The sequence below is a fragment of the Anomaloglossus baeobatrachus genome, chromosome 7 (genome assembly GCF_048569485.1).
Source record: "Anomaloglossus baeobatrachus isolate aAnoBae1 chromosome 7, aAnoBae1.hap1, whole genome shotgun sequence".
NCBI lineage: Eukaryota > Metazoa > Chordata > Amphibia > Anura > Aromobatidae > Anomaloglossus > Anomaloglossus baeobatrachus.
The window spans coordinates 9,197,175-9,213,745 of NC_134359.1; the positions used below are offsets into that span (position 1 = coordinate 9,197,175).

The window sequence follows — 16,571 nt, forward strand, 5'->3', positions numbered from 1 at the left end:
TCTCCTCCCTCCTTCTCCTCCCTCCTTCTCCTTCCTCCTTCTCTCCCCACCTTCTCTCCCCTCCTTCTCTCCCCACCTTCTCTCCCCACCTTCTCTCCCCACCTTCTCCTCCCTCCTTCTCCTCCCTCCTTCTCTCCCCACCTTCTCTCCCCACCTTCTCTCCCCACCTTCTCCCCCCTCCTTCTCCCCCCACCTTCTCCCCCCACCTTCTCTCCCCACCTTCTCTCCCCACCTTCTCCCCCCTCCTTCTCTCCCCTCCTTCTCTCCCCACCTTCTCTCCCCACCTTCTCCCCCCTCCTTCTCCCCCCTCCTTCTCTCCCCTCCTCTCCCCTCCTCCCCCCACCTTCTCCCCCCACCTTCTCCCCCCACCTTCTCCCCCCACCTTCTCCCCCCTCCTTCTCCCCCCTCCTTCTCTCCCCTCCTTCTCTCCCCACCTTCTCTCCCCACCTTCTCTCCCCACCTTCTCCCCCCTCCTTCTCCCCCCTCCTTCTCTCCCCACCTTCTCTCCCCACCTTCTCTCCCCACCTTCTCCCCCCTCCTTCTCCCCCCTCCTTCTCCCCCCTCCTTCTCTCCCCACCTTCTCCCCCCACCTTCTCCCCCCACCTTCTCCCCCCACCTTCTCCCCCCACCTTCTCCCCCCTCCTTCTCCCCCCTCCTTCTCTCCCCTCCTTCTCTCCCCTCCTTCTCTCCCCTCCTTCTCTCCCCACCTTCTCTCCCCTCCTTCTCTCCCCTCCTTCTCTCCCCTCCTTCTCTCCCCTCCTCCTCTCCCCTCCTCCTCTCCCCTCCTCCTCTCCCCACCTTCTCTCCCCACCTTCTCTCCCCACCTCCTCCCCCCACCTCCTCTCCCCACCTTCTCTCCCCTCCTTCTCTCCCCTCCGTCTCTCCCCTCCGTCTCTCCCCTCCGTCTCTCCCCTCCCTCCCCCTACTCCCCTCCTTCTCTCCATCCTGTCTGTACCTGTTCGCTGTGATCGCATCCATTCATGACGCCATCCTCCCCGGCCTGTGTCCCTGGGGGGCGCACTTATTAGTTGTGGCCGGTGAGCAGCTGTTTTAGCTGCTGATGCTCCTTCGGGATCGGCGGGGGGCTCGTCAGACCTCAGTCAGCCGGTGGCCGGTAGAGGGGGCTTCATTTCTGGACTCCACACCTTACATCTGGGGAGGGTGCAGCCTGAACAACAAGGGTCTGATCTCCAGCATGTCCGCGGCCCCCCGGAGCGTGCAGACAGCTGAGCGTCCAGAGCGGAGCCGCCTCCGATGTGCAGCCGCTGCGGGAGGAGAGCGGAGGGATGCTGAGGAGGCTGATCTGCCAGAGGATATGCACCAGTAAGAGCAGGGAGCGGCGGCGGCGGCCTGTGCCGCCATCATGACCGCTGCACAGCACCCAACGCAGATGAGCGGCTGCCGGGCGGTGTATGCGGGGCCGTGCGGTGTCTGCCGGGCGTTGTATGCGGGGCTGTGCGGTGTCTGCCGGGCGGTGTATGCGGGGCCGTGCGGTGTCTGCCGGGCGGTGTATGCGGGGCCGTGCGGTGTCTGCCGGGCGGTGTATGCGGGGCTGTGCGCTGTCTGCCGGGCGGTGTATGCGGGGCTGTGCGGTGTCTGCCGGGCGGTGTATGCGGGGCTGTGCGGTGTATGCGGGGCTGTGCGGTGTCTGCCGGGCGGTGTATGCGGGGCTGTGCGGTGTATGCGGGGCTGTGCGGTGTCTGCCGGGCGGTGTATGCGGGGCTGTGCGGTGTCTGCCGGGCGGTGTATGCGGGGCTGTGCGGTGTCTGCCGGGCGGTGTATGCGGGGCTGTGCGGTGTCTGCCGGGCGGTGTATGCGGGGCTGTGCGGTGTCTGCCGGGCGGTGTATGCGGGGCTGTGCGGTGTATGCGGGGCTGTGCGGTGTATGCGGGGCTGTGCGGTGTATGCGGGGCTGTGCGGTGTCTGCCGGGCGGTGTATGCGGGGCTGTGCGGTGTCTGCCGGGCGGTGTATGCGGGGCTGTGCGGTGTATGCGGGGCTGTGCGGTGTATGCGGGGCTGTGCGGTGTCTGCCGGGCGGTGTATGCGGGGCTGTGCGGTGTCTGCCGGGCGGTGTATGCGGGGCTGTGCGGTGTCTGCCGGGCGGTGTATGCGGGGCTGTGCGGTGTCTGCCGGGCGGTGTATGCGGGGCTGTGCGGTGTCTGCCGGGCGGTGTATGCGGGGCTGTGCGGTGTCTGCCGGGCGGTGTATGCGGGGCTGTGCGGTGTATGCGGGGCTGTGCGGTGTATGCGGGGCTGTGCGGTGTATGCGGGGCTGTGCGGTGTATGCGGGGCTGTGCGGTGTATGCCGGGCGGTGTATGCGGGGCTGTGCCTCCCCGGTGACGGCTCCACACCCGGCATTTTCTTTGTCTCACTGACTGTAATGGAGGAGCCTGAGCGAATCGCACAAGTGCAGCCCGGACCTGAGTGTGACTGCAGCCTGTGTGCGAGCAGAATACAGATGTTTTATACAAGTGTCACCCTGATTGTCTGCTGTGCAGATATATGTATAAATGTGTCATAGATCTGCCCAGATGCATGTGTAATAGATCTCTATACTAGATCTGTACAGATGCATGTGTAATAGATCTCTATACTAGATCTGTACAGATGCATGTGTAATAGATCTCTATACTAGATCTGCCCAGATGCATGTGTAATAGATCTCTATACTAGATCTGTCCAGATGCATGTGTAATAGATCTCTATACTAGATCTGTACAGATACATGTGTAATAGATCTCTATACTAGATCTGTACAGATACATATGTAATAGATCTCTATACTAGATCTGTACAGATGCATGTGTAATAGATCTCTATACTAGATCTGCCCAGATGCATGTGTAATAGATCTCTATACTAGATCTGTCCAGATGCATGTGTAATAGATCTCTATACTAGATCTGTACAGATACATGTGTAATAGATCTCTATACTAGATCTGTCCAGATGCATGTGTAATAGATCTCTATACTAGATCTGTACAGATACATGTGTAATAGATCTCTATACTAGATCTGTACAGATACATGTGTAATAGATCTCTATACTAGATCTGTACAGATGCATGTGTAATAGATCTCTATACTAGATCTGCCCAGATGCATGTGTAATAGATCTCTATACTAGATCTGTCCAGATGCATGTGTAATAGATCTCTATACTAGATCTGTACAGATGCATGTGTAATAGATCTCTATACTAGATCTGTCCAGATGCATGTGTAATAGATCTCTATACTAGATCTGTACAGATGCATGTATAATAGATCTCTATACTAGATCTGTACAGATACATGTGTAATAGATCTCTATACTAGATCTGTACAGATGCATGTATAATAGATCTCTATAATAATCTGTGTGGATCCTTCTGGGAGATCGGGGTCTGTGGAGTCATCACCCCCAGGACTCCTGGTTGTTAGTGGCTGGATGTTGGGGGTCTATGTCTGGCTGCAGAGTTCAGTCACCGCCCTTTGCTTCTGTCCTCAGTGTTCGAATGGAGGTGATGAGGGGTCACCAAATACTGAGGATGGAGACGATGGGCGGTCAATGATTTCTAGATTAACTCTTCTAACACCAAAAAAATAGAGGTAAAATGCAAAGTGGCCATAATTTTACACAAAACCCAGAAAATAAGCCTGGCAAAATTGTCAGGCTACTTTCACACTTGCGTTGGACGGGATCCGTAGAATTGCGTTGTGTGACGGATGCAACGGATGTGCCGCATATAGTGGCACAACGGATGCTACGGATCATACAAAACAACGGAAAGCTTTTTTTTTTTATTTATTTTTTTTCTTCTTTACAGTTTTACCGGCAGCAGACTATTGTGAGCGATCAGCTGAGCGCTCTCACATGCCGGCGGCCAGGCGCTCAGCTGAGCGCTCTCACATGCCGGCGGCCAGGCGCTCAGCTGAGCGCTCTCACATGCCGGCGGCCAGGCGCTCAGCTGAGCGCTCTCACATGCCGGCGGCCAGGCGCTCAGCTTGAGCGCTCTCACATGCCGGCGGCCAGGCGCTCAGCTTGAGCGCTCTCACATGCCGGCGGCCAGGCGCTCAGCTTGAGCGCTCTCACATGCCGGCGGCCAGGCGCTCAGCTGAACGTTCAGCCACCAAGAAACAAAGTTTCTGTGATTTTTTTTTTTTTTTTTTTTTTTTTAAAAAAAAAGCATGCGCAGTGAAAAATAAAGGTTTCTGTCACTCAAAAAAAACGTGCATGCAGCGTTCCTTCCGCCCGCCGCAGCGTGAAAATAACGGCGCTGCGTTGTCCAGCGGATGCAACGCTGACACTTGCGTTACAGTGCGTTGTCCATTCAAGTCTATGGAGAATATCGCAGTGCGTTAACGGACTGCGCTATTCTCCATAGTGACGGACTCCGCTGAACGCAAGTGTGAAAGTACCCTCAACCTTCCAAATTTGTGGGTAAATAGCTTTGTTTCCAGCATGTGCTGCTCGTTCACACTCACCTGTGCCAAGTAACCAGTGTGGGCAATAAGAAACTCACACCTGAAACCAGATAGAAAGGGGAGAAGTTCCCTCAATCCTTGCATTGTGTCTCTGTGTGTGCCGCACTAAGCATGGAGACCAGAAAGACAAGAAGAAAACTGAGGACTGGAGAACCAAAACTGCTGAAAAATATCAACAAGCTCAAGGTTACACGTCCATCTCCAGAGATCTTGATGTTCCTTTGTCCACGCTGCACAACCTAATCCAGAAGTGTACAATCCCTGGCGCTGCAGCTAATCTCCCTGGACGTGGACAGCAGAGAAATACTGAGGAAAGGCTGTAACACAGGAAAGTCCGGATGATGGATACGCCCCAATCAAGATCCAGAGAAATTCAAACTACAGCTCAGGGGCATCAGTGTCAACGAGAAGTATCCATCCACATCTGAATGACATGGAACACTACAGAGGGGACCCTGGAGGACCGCACTGCTGATACCGAGACAAAAAACCCAAAATGTACGAGAGTAACCTAAATCCTTCTGTGAAAGGCACATATGGTGGAGGGCAGAGGTGTTTTGCTGCCTCTGGCACTGGGGGCCTTGATGGTGTGCAAGTCATTATATCTGAAGACTATTGGAGGATTCTGGGTGGCAATGTAGAGCCCAGTGTCAGAAAGCCGGGTATAGTCCTAGGTGAGGGGTCTCCAGCAGGACAATGACCCCAAACACTTTAAGAAGCCCCAGAAATGCATGGAAACAAAGCGCTGGAGAGATCTTTAGAGGCCACAATGAGTCTGGAGCTAAACCCCATTGACTCCTGGGGAGAGATCTGAAAATTGGGAGAAGAGAGGAAACACCTTCAGATACAAGAGACCTGGAGACGTTTAGAAAGAAGAGTCTGAGACTCCAGGTGCGAGGAGGGAGAAGCTGTGGACGGGGACAGGAGGCGACTGATGGAAGGGGTTTATTGCAGAGAGTAAAGGGGGGGGAAGCCGAATATTAAGAGGAGGGGACGATTGTGTCTGGCCTTGTTTTAGGTGAAATGATCTCTAATTTACCTTTTTTTTTTTTTTTTTTTTGTGGTGTTATAATACACAGAAATACTTCATTTTCTGGAAGCATTTCACGGTGCCAATACTTTTGGCCGTGACTGTATGCCTGTGTGGGACGCGCAGTCGCCTGCTGAGCTGGCCTATAGGCCTTTAATGGTGATTGCCACATGCGGGGGGAGCAGTGACGTCGGAGCCCCCCATTCTTACACCGCTCCCTGTGTGTTGTTTCCGGTCATGAGATATTTAGTAATGGATTGATGAAGGTTACGTTTGTTGATTGGAGGGCGTGTGGACGTGGTTTCCGTACATTGATTTTGTGGCGGTCTTTGTTATAGTCGCGTCTCAGCCTGGTCACTGTTGTGAAGCGGCTGCCATTATTCGCCTGTAGATTGTTAGACATAAAGACCGGTCACTCCGCCGGTGAGCCTGACTCCGATCAATATGGCTGCCACGTCCCATTATCTTATTTTTTGGCTGATTTTCCTGGTACACCCGCCTCCATGGTGTAATGGGTAATGTTGGGGGAGGCGAATGCTGAGCCCCCGGCCACAGCCGCTCGGAGTAACGATGATCGCGATTGTTCTCACCTATAATCTCTGATCCTCTGTTTCACCTCTATACACTATAATCACACATTTATGGGAAATAACTTTTAATATTATTTTAGATAAAAACTTTGATGATGAAGATTCTGTTGATGGAAACAGACCGTCATCTGCCAGCTCCACCGCATCCTCCAAAGTGCCACCACCTGCCCGCAAATCGGTGACTATGGGGACGGCTCGGAGGCCCGGGACTACTGCAGTGGCTGCCAAACCTGGAGGTGAGTGAGAGGCTGAGGGTCTCCATTATGTGTACATAGCGGCCCCTCAGGGGCGAGATATGGGGGCCTCCTGTGTGGCTCACTGGCGGAAATGATGTAAGATCATCTACAGGTATTACTTCACTTCTGCCTCCTGGAAGATGTCTCTTCCGTCAACACTTCTGTCTTCTCACAGCTGGTAGTCTTCATCTTCCACAGATTTCGCTTTGTGTGCATTTATTGCTCATTTTACTTTAATGTGATTAATCAGCTGCAGCGGTGGAGAGGAGCTGCATCTCCCGATATCTATCCATCATCGGCTGCAGCGGTGGAGAGGAGCTGCATCTCCTGATCTCTATCCATCATTGGCTGCAGCGGTGGAGAGGAGCGGCATCTCCTGATCTGTATCCATCGCCTGCAGCGGTGGAGAGGAGCTGCATCTCCTGATCTCCATCCATCATTGGCTGCAGCGGTGGAGAGGAGCTGCATCTCCCGATATCTATCCATCATCGGCTGCAGCGGTGGAGAGGAGCTGCATCTCCTGATCTCTATCCATCATTGGCTGCAGCGGTGGAGAGGAGCGGCATCTCCTGATCTGTATCCATCGCCTGCAGCGGTGGAGAGGAGCTGCATCTCCTGATCTCCATCCATCATTGGCTGCAGCGGTGGAGAGGAGCTGCATCTCCTGATCTCTATCCATCATCGGCTGCAGCGGTGGAGAGGAGCTGCATCTCCTGATCTCTATCCATCATCGGCTGCAGCGGTGGAGAGGAGCTGCATCTCCTGATCTCTATCCATCATCGGCTGCAGCGGTGGAGAGGAGCTGCATCTCCTGATCTCTATCCATCATTGGATGCAGCGGTGGAGAGGAGCTGCATCTCCCGATATCTATCCATCATCGGCTGCAGCGGTGGAAAGGAGCTGCATCTCCCGATATCTATCCATCATTGGCTGTAGCGGTGGAGAGGAGCTGCATCTCCTGATCTCTATCCATCATTGGCTGCAGCGGTGGAGAGGAGCGGCATCTCCTGATCTGTATCCATCGCCTGCAGCGGTGGAGAGGAGCTGCATCTCCTGATCTCCATCCATCATTGGCTGCAGCGGTGGAGAGGAGCGGCATCTCCTGATCTGTATCCATGATCGGCTGCAGCGGTGGAGAGGAGCGGCATCTCCTGATCTCTATCCATCATTGGCTGCAGCGGTGGAGAGCAGTGGCATCTCCTGATCTGTATCCATGATCGGCTGCAGCGGTGGAGAAGAGCTGCATCTCCTGATCTCCATCCATCATCGGCTGCAGTGGTGGAGAGGAGCTGCATCTCCTGATCTCTATCCATGATCGGCTGCAGCGGTGGAGAGGAGCTGCATCTCCTGATCTCTATCCATTATTGGCTGCAGCGGTGGAGAGCAGCGGCATCTCCTGATCTGTATCCATCATTGGCTGCAGCGGTGGAGAGGAGTGGCATCTCCTGATCTGTATCCATGATCGGCTGCAGCGGTGGAGAGGAGCTGCATCTCCTGATCTCCATCCATCATTGGCTGCAGCGGTGGAGAGCAGCGGCATCTCCTGATCTGTATCCATCATTGGCTGCAGCGGTGGAGAGGAGTGGCATCTCCTGATCTGTATCCATGATCGGCTGCAGCGGTGGAGAGCAGTGGCATCTCCTGATCTGTATCCATGATCGGCTGCAGCGGTGGAGAGCAGCGGCATCTCCTGATCTGTATCCATGATCGGCTGCAGCGGTGGAGAGCAGTGGCATCTCCTGATCTGTATCCATGATCGGCTGCAGTGGTGGAGAGGAGCAGGATCTCCTTATCTGTATCCATCATTGGCTGCAGCGGTGGAGAGGAGCTGCATCTCCTGATCTCTAGCCATCATTGGCTGCAGCGGTGGAGAGCAGTGGCATCTCCTGATCTGTATCCATGATCGGCTGCAGCGGTGGAGAGCAGCGGCATCTCCTGATCTGTATCCATGATCGGCTGCAGCGGTGGAGAGCAGCGGCACCTCCTGATTTTGTGCAGCTTTTTGCTCATGACGTCTTCTTTTCTGATCGCTGGTGATAGATATGGGGGCCTCCGATCGATCGTTGCCATACTGGACAGACGTTACGCCTCGTTTTTTGAGTCTTGAGATTTCGGGGCGCGGCTTCTGACGGCCGGTGCAGGGGGTCTGAGCTGTCAGTCCTTGGCTCCTGGATAAGTTAGGAGGTGAATATGATAATTTCAGGTCGAGGGAAGTAAATATTTGTTTTCTAATTGTTGCAGGAGCCAAAGAAGGTGCCGGAGCCATAGATGAGGAAGACTTCATCCGAGCGTTCGAGGATGTCCCCACCGTGCAGGTAGCGCTCAGCGAGGGCTGCGGCGTCTGCTCGCGCATTGACTCCATTTTTAACTCGCTAGCATTTAATACCCACAATAAAATGTATAATCTATTAGAAGCCGGCCTGGATCTGCATCGCCGGGCTACGTCTGGTGACTACATGACACCGATCTGTCACCTTGTGTGCAGGAAATAAGTGATTTATAGGACCACCTCAGCACGTGGTGTGCAGCCGGAGCCCCCTCTACCCGCAGCTGGGGTCTCTGCTGGGCAGAATTGTCTATCAACCGTCCGGTCACTGCTCGTCTGCCCGTGAGTGGTCAGGAGGTTTCATAGACCCGTCACAAAAATGGGGGCTACAGCAAACGTGATCATAGTGATGTATAGAGAGCGCAGGAAACACGAGGCTTCAGACATCCGTGATGATCATTCCCTGCCGTGTCTCATCTTCCAGATTTACTCAAGCCGAGATCTGGAGGAGCAGATCAATAAAATTCGGGAGATCCTGTCAGATGATAAGCACGACTGGGAACAGAGGATCAGTGCGGTAAGGAGCTGCGTCCCCGTCCCCCTGCAGATATGTTGGATTATATCACCATTGGTGAATGTGGGGTACACCCCGATGCGGGGGTCGCCCCTCCACTCACTTCCTCATTAGCTTTGTGTGCAGTTTTTCTTTGTGGATAAAACCTATATTCATATAATACCATAAGCTGATGTCCGGATTTTGGTTTTACTGTTTGTAGCTTAAGAAGATCCGATCCCTGCTCTTGGCGGGTGCAGCAGAATACGACACCTTCTTCCAACACCTGCGTCTGCTTGATGGAGCGTTCAAGCTCTCCGCCAAGGACCTGCGTTCCCAGGTGGTTCGAGAAGCCTGCATCACCCTGGGGTGAGTGGAGCAGACGTGTCCGGACAAACCTGCGCATGAATGTGTCCCCATGACTTCCACTGACACGTCCTCCAGCGCCGTCCTCCAGCGCCGTCCTCCAGCGCCGTCCTCCAGCCTGCTCATGGGAGCCGTCCTCCAGCACCGTCCTCCAGCCTGCTCATGGGGGCCGTCCTCCAGCCTGCTCATGGGAGCCGTCCTCCAGCACCGTCCTCCAGCACCGTCCTCCAGCCTGCTCATGGGGGCCGTCCTCCAGCCTGCTCATGGGAGCCGTCCTCCAGCACCGTCCTCCAGCACCGTCCTCCAGCCTGCTCATGGGGGCCGTCCTCCAGCCTGCTCATGGGGGCCGTCCTCCAGCCTGCTCATGGGGGCCGTCCTGGGACCGCACTTACTAATTCTGCTTTCACTTTTTTTTTTACATCAGGCACCTTTCATCCGTCCTGGGAAACAAATTTGACCATGGAGCTGAAGCAATTATGCCCATGGTCTTCAACCTAGTACCCAACAGTGCCAAAATCATGGCGACCTCTGGTGTGGTAGCCATTCGATTAATTATACGTGTAAGTATGTACGATTCCCATGTATGACGTGTGCATATCTGTGTGTGTGTGTATATTTATGTGTGTGTGTATGTATGTATGTATGTATATGTATGTATGTATGTATATGTATGTATGTATATATAATATATATATAATATATATATATATATATATACAGTGCCTACAAGTAGTCTTCAACCCCCTGCAGATTTAGCAGGTTTGATAAGATGCAAATAAGTTAGAGCCTGCAAACTTCAAACGAGCAGGATTTATTAACAGATGCATAAATCTTACAAACCAACAAGTTATGTTGCTCAGTTAAATTTTAATAAATTTTCAACATAAAAGTGTGGGTCAATTATTATTCAACCCCTAGGTTTAATATTTTGTGGAATAATTCTTGTTTGCAATTACAGCTAATAATCGTCTTTTATAAGACCTGATCAGGCCGGCACAGGTCTCTGGAGTTATCTTGGCCCACTCCTCCATGCAGATCTTCTCCAAGTTATTTAGGTTCTTTGGGTGTCTCATGTGGACTTTAATCTTGAGCTCCTTCCACAAGTTTTCAATTGGGTTAAGGTCAGGAGACTGACTAGGCCACTGCAACACCTTGATTTTTTCCCTCTTGAACCAGGCCTTGGTTTTCTTGGCTGTGTGCTTTGGGTCGTTGTCTTGTTGGAAGATGAAAGGACGACCCATCTTAAGATCCTTGATGGAGGAGCGGAGGTTTTTGGCCAAAATCTCCAGGTAGGCCGTGCTATCCATCTTCCCATGGATGCGGACCAGATGGCCAGGCCCCTTGGCTGAGAAACAGCCCCACAGCATGATGCTGCCACCACCATGCTTGACTGTAGGGATGGTATTCTTGGGGTCGTATGCAGTGCCATCCAGTCTCCAAACGTCACGTGTGTGGTTGGCACCAAAGATCTCGATCTTGGTCTCATCAGACCAGAGAACCTTCAACCAGTCTGTCTCAGAGTCCTCCAAGTGATCATGAGCAAACTGTAGACGAGCCTTGACATGACGCTTTGAAAGTAAAGGTACCTTACGGTCTCGTCTGGAACGGAGACCATTGCGGTGGAGTACGTTACTTATGGTATTGACTGAAACCAATGTCCCCACTGCCATGAGATCTTCCCGGAGCTCCTTCCTTGTTGTCCTTGGGTTAGCCTTGACTCTTCGGACAAGCCTGGCCTTGGCACGGGTGGAAACTTTCAAAGGCTGTCCAGGCCGTGGAAGCCTAACAGTAGTTCCATAAGCCTTCCACTTCCGGATGATGCTCCCAACAGTGGAGACAGGTAGGCCCAACTCCTTGGAAAGGGTTTTGTACCCCTTGCCAGCCTTGTGACCCTCCACGATCTTGTCTCTGATGGCCTTGGAATGCTCCTTTGTCTTTCCCATGTTGACCAAGTATGAGTGCTGTTCACAAGTTTGGGGAGGGTCTTAATTAGTCAGAAAAGGCTGGAAAAAGAGATAATTAATCCAAACATGTGAAGCTCATCGTTCTTTGTGCCTGAAATACTTCTTAATACTTTAGGGGAACCAAACAGAATTCTGGTGGTTTGAGGGGTTGAATAATAAATGACCCTCTGAATAAACTTTTCACAATTTAAAAAAAAAAAAAAAAGAAATAACATTCTTTTTTGCTGCATTTCACACTTCCAGGCTGATCTACAGTCCAAATGTCACAATGCCAAGTTATTCCGAATGTGTAACCTGCTAAATCTGCAGGGGGTTGAATACTACTTGTAGGCACTGTATATATGTGTATGTATGTGTGTGTGTAAAATATATATATATATATATATATATATATATATATATATATATATATATATATATATATATATATATACAGTATGTACCACATACATTTATATCAATGACTATATTGATACCTTTCTCTCCCTGTCGGCAGCACACACACGTCCCGAGGCTAATACCCATCATTACAAGTAACTGCACCTCTAAGTCCGTGGCGGTTCGGAGGTTTGTGCCTTCTTCTTGTGTCTTCAGCTTTCCTTTGTGTGTTGAGTCTATAGCTCCCCTCCTATATGCTTTATCTGCTGCTCAGAAGCATCGGGAATATTCGCCCCCTCGTCCGTGGATCGCTTTACTCGTTCTCTGCTGTATTTTACAGACTATCATGTATACAGTAACCTGTAATTTCCAGAGATCACTCCTGCCAGATCCCGGACTGTCGCCAGCAGAGCGGCCCTCGTGTCCTTCATCTCTTTTTATTTATTTTTTTGCAGGCGTTGTTATGAATTTTTGGATCTACTCCTACAAGAATGGCAAACGCACTCACTGGAAAGGTAAGAAGACGCCGTTTACTGCTGCGTCCGGCTCAGGGAGACATTGTCAGTAAATTAGACACTTCTAAGTCATTAATAAATGTCGAAAACTACCGTCATCACCAGCGAATACCCTCTGGCTCCCTTGTCCTCCACTTAACCACCATTTCCCACAGTGTAACTTCAGGCCCACTCACACCCCCTCCCCTCCTCCCAGTGTATAACATGTGGTCCCCTAGTCCCCAGTGCATAATATGGAGCCCCTCGCACCCCAATATAACCATGTCTCCTTCGATGTATACCCTCTGTCCCTCCCGCCATACCCTCTGCTTCTACTACCATGTGACAGAGTGGCCGGGGGTGCAGAGCTCACTGATACCAGCGCACCCTGTAACAGGGGCCACCGGGTAACAAGTCCGTTCCTGACATTTCTCCCTCCTGAATCTTCCCCATCACCTGTGAGTGATATTACTGAGAAGTGGACCATAGCAACTCAGCCACAAAATGAAGACCCCGTAATGTTAGAGTGGGGGGCCAAGTGTTGAGGAGCAGAAAAGTCCCCACCGCTCTGCTGACCCCATAACTGCAGAGTCCAGATCTTCTTTGGTAACATCAGCACAAACACTGCGCCCGCCAGGGGCTTCATGGCCGAGCAGCTGCAGTCACCGTACATCACCAAGCACAATGCCGCGCCGTACATCACCAAGCACAATGCCGAGCCGTACATCACCAAGCACAATGCCGAGCCGTACATCACCAAGCACAATGCCGAGCCGTACATCACCAAGCACAATGCCGAGCCGTACATCACCAAGCACAATGCCGAGCCATACATCACCGAGCACAATGCCGAGCTATACATCACCGAGCACAATGCCGAGCCGTACATCACCAAGCACAATGCCGAGCCGTACATCACCAAGCACAATGCCGAGCCATACATCACCGAGCACAATGCCGAGCTATACATCACCGAGCACAATGCCGAGCCGTACATCACCAAGCACAATGCCGAGCCATACATCACCGAGCACAATGCCGAGCCGTACATGACACAGCACAATGCTGAACCGTACATCACCAAGCACAATGCTGAACCGTACATCACCAAGCACAATGCCGAGCCGTACATGACCGAGCACAATGCCGAGCTGTACGTCGCCAAGCACAATGCCGAGCCATACATCACCGAGCACAATGCCGAGCCATACATCACCGAGCACAATGCCGAGCCGCACATCACCAAGCACAATGCCGAGCCGTACATGACCGAGCACAATGCCAAGTGTCGGATTGAGCAGTATAAAGCCGCCATCGCTGGGCTCTGGAGGAGACGTGTCCTGTGCAGCTGCTGCATCGCTGGGCTCTGGAGGAGACGTGTCCTGTGCAGCTGCTGCATCGCTGGGCTCTGGAGGAGACATGTCCTGTGCAGCTGCTGCATCGCTGGGCTCTGGAGGAGACATGTCCTGTGCAGCTGCTGCATCGCTGGGCTCTGGAGGAGACATGTCCTGTGCAGCTGCTGCATCGCTGGGCTCTGGAGGAGACATGTCCTGTGCAGCTGCTGCATCGCTGGGCTCTGGAGGAGACATGTCCTGTGCAGCTGCTGCATCGCTGGGCTCTGGAGGAGACATGTCCTGTGCAGCTGCTGCATCGCTGGGCTCTGGAGGAGACATGTCCTGTGCAGCTGCTGCATCGCTGGGCTCTGGAGGAGACGTGTCCTGTGCAGCTGCTGCATCGCTGGGCTCTGGAGGAGACGTGTCCTGTGCAGCTGCTGCATCGCTGGGCTCTGGAGGAGACGTGTCCTGTGCAGCTGCTGCATCGCTGGGCTCTGGAGGAGACGTGTCCTGTGCAGCTGCTGCATCGCTGGGCTCTGGAGCAGACGTGTCCTGTGCAGCTGCTGCATCGCTGGGCTCTGGAGGAGACATGTCCTGTGCAGCTGCTGCATCGCTGGGCTCTGGAGGAGACGTGTCCTGTGCAGCTGCTGCATCGCTGGGCTCTGGAGCAGACATGTCCTGTGCAGCTGCTGCATCGCTGGGCTCTGGAGGAGACATGTCCTGTGCAGCTGCTGCATCGCTGGGCTCTGGAGGAGACATGTCCTGTGCAGCTGCTGCATCGCTGGGCTCTGGAGGAGACGTGTCCTGTGCAGCTGCTGCATCGCTGGGCTCTGGAGGAGACGTGTCCTGTGCAGCTGCTGCATCGCTGGGCTCTGGAGGAGACGTGTCCTGTGCAGCTGCTGCATCGCTGGGCTCTGGAGGAGACATGTCCTGTGCAGCTGCTGCATCGCTGGGCTCTGGAGGAGACGTGTCCTGTGCAGCTGCTGCATCGCTGGGCTCTGGACTTACTTTTCTCCTTGTAGTGTGTGTAGAAGGACAGTGTGTTACATCCCTGATGACTTTGTGGCATTTGTCCCCTGTGAGCGCTGATTAATGGACGCCTCTGTGTGTCCATTCCTCCCGCGTCTTGAGAGCTGGGTCACCTCTTCTGCTGGGAGTACTGCCTGTTCCTGCAAGAAGCTGCTCTTACATGGGACTGATCTTTGACTCCACAGCGCCACATATGACGGGTGCATGTGCTGCAGCCGTGTGCTCTGATCACACACACGCCATTTCTTACATTTATTCTTGGCTCAATAAAAATCCCAAAACGTGTGCCGCAGAATAACCATGGAAACCCGGTGCCAGCCAGCCGGGCGTAGTACCCGGGCGTTGCTTCCCCCAATGCGTGGTAGGGCCGGACGCCCTGTCAGACTGGCTGTGCCCCTGGCCGGGGGGGTCTCTGTCAGGGCAGAGATCTATAATGTCCAGCAGCCATCTCTATCCTGAAGCCCAGAACTTATTACATCACTGGCAGAATACCCGGAAAATGAGGGGGACATTGTTGGTTGCACTCGTGAAGGTTACAGCTCGTTTCACCGTGAAGTTGGTCTCTTGATGTAATAGGTGAATAAATGCATACATACATACATACATACATACATACATACATATATATATATATATATATATATATATATATATATATATATATATATATATATATATATATACATACATACATACATACATACATACATACATACATACATACATACAGATATTCTGTATAGTGAAAAGAACGGAAACCGCCGCACAGCAGCCAATCACAGCGCAGCTTTCACTTTACCTCAGCAGCGTCACTGCTGACAGCCGCACTCTGGTTACCACGGGCAACAGAACGATTTACTGAGGTAATTCTCATAAATGAGGCCCAGTTACCTCTGCGCTGGTTATAGGCAGCTGTTGCTATAGTTACAGACTTTAGAGGGAGTGATCAGGTTACCCCTCCTTAGCGACTATATGGTTGCAGCCCCTTTCATAACAACTCTTTGGGTGCTTTCGCTTTCCTTCTTTAAGACTATAGATGGTGGACCCGGGGAAGTCCGGTCCTGCGGGGTCAGTCAGGCTTTAAAGTTCTGTTCTGGAGCCAGAACTGACCTGAACCTCATTGGAAGTCACTGATTGGCAGTTCGTGGCTCCACCCACATGCTGCCATAAACTGAGCACTTCCGGGATGGATATATATATATTTTTTTCTTGTTGGTGCACACTATATCCGATAACGCTGAGATGTAGAACCCAATGCCATTCAGACACTGCGGCTCGCACAGGGCCGAGTGTATCCAAGCACTGAGCGTACCCGAGCACCGAGCGTATCCACGCACAGTGATCCTCATCCAAGCACCGAGCGTACCCACAAACAGCGATCCTCACCTGAGCGTATCCGAGCACTGAGCGTACCCGAGCACCAAGCGTATCCACGCACAGTGATCCTCATCCAAGCACCAAGCGTACCCACAAACAGCGATCCTCACCTGAGCGTATCTGAGCACTGAGCGTACCCGAGCACCGAGCGTATCCACGCACAGTGATCCTCATCCAAGCACCAAGCGTACCCACAAACAGCGATCCTCACCTGAGCGTATCTGAGCACTGAGCGTACCCGAGCACCGAGCGTATCCACGCACAGTGATACTCATCCAAGCACCGAGCGTACCCACAAACAGCGATCCTCACCTGAGCGTATCTGAGCACTGAGCGTACCCGAGCACCGAGCGTATCCACGCACAGTGATCCTCATCCAAGCACCGAGCGTACCCACAAACAGCGATCCTCACCTGAGCGTATCCGAGCACTGAGCGTACCCGAGCACTGAGCGTATCCACGCACAGTGATCCTCATCCAAGCACCG

At 52.8% G+C, this 16,571-nt stretch overlaps 1 protein-coding gene across 1 annotated transcript in view; it reads left to right on the top strand.

The window, feature by feature from the left end:
* Positions 1-926: 926 nt before the first annotated feature.
* The window catches only part of CLASP1 (cytoplasmic linker associated protein 1), a 113,314-nt gene continuing 97,669 nt past the window's right edge, over positions 927-16,571 (top strand). Inside the window, exons 1-8 of the mRNA XM_075317018.1 lie at positions 927-1,323; positions 6,168-6,323; positions 8,565-8,638; positions 9,074-9,166; positions 9,366-9,511; positions 9,933-10,068; positions 11,969-12,039; positions 12,306-12,365. Coding sequence (XP_075173133.1) covers positions 1,287-1,323; positions 6,168-6,323; positions 8,565-8,638; positions 9,074-9,166; positions 9,366-9,511; positions 9,933-10,068; positions 11,969-12,039; positions 12,306-12,365 — 773 coding nt within the window. The 5' untranslated portion in view covers positions 927-1,286. The remainder of the gene's footprint in view (positions 1,324-6,167; positions 6,324-8,564; positions 8,639-9,073; positions 9,167-9,365; positions 9,512-9,932; positions 10,069-11,968; positions 12,040-12,305; positions 12,366-16,571) is intronic.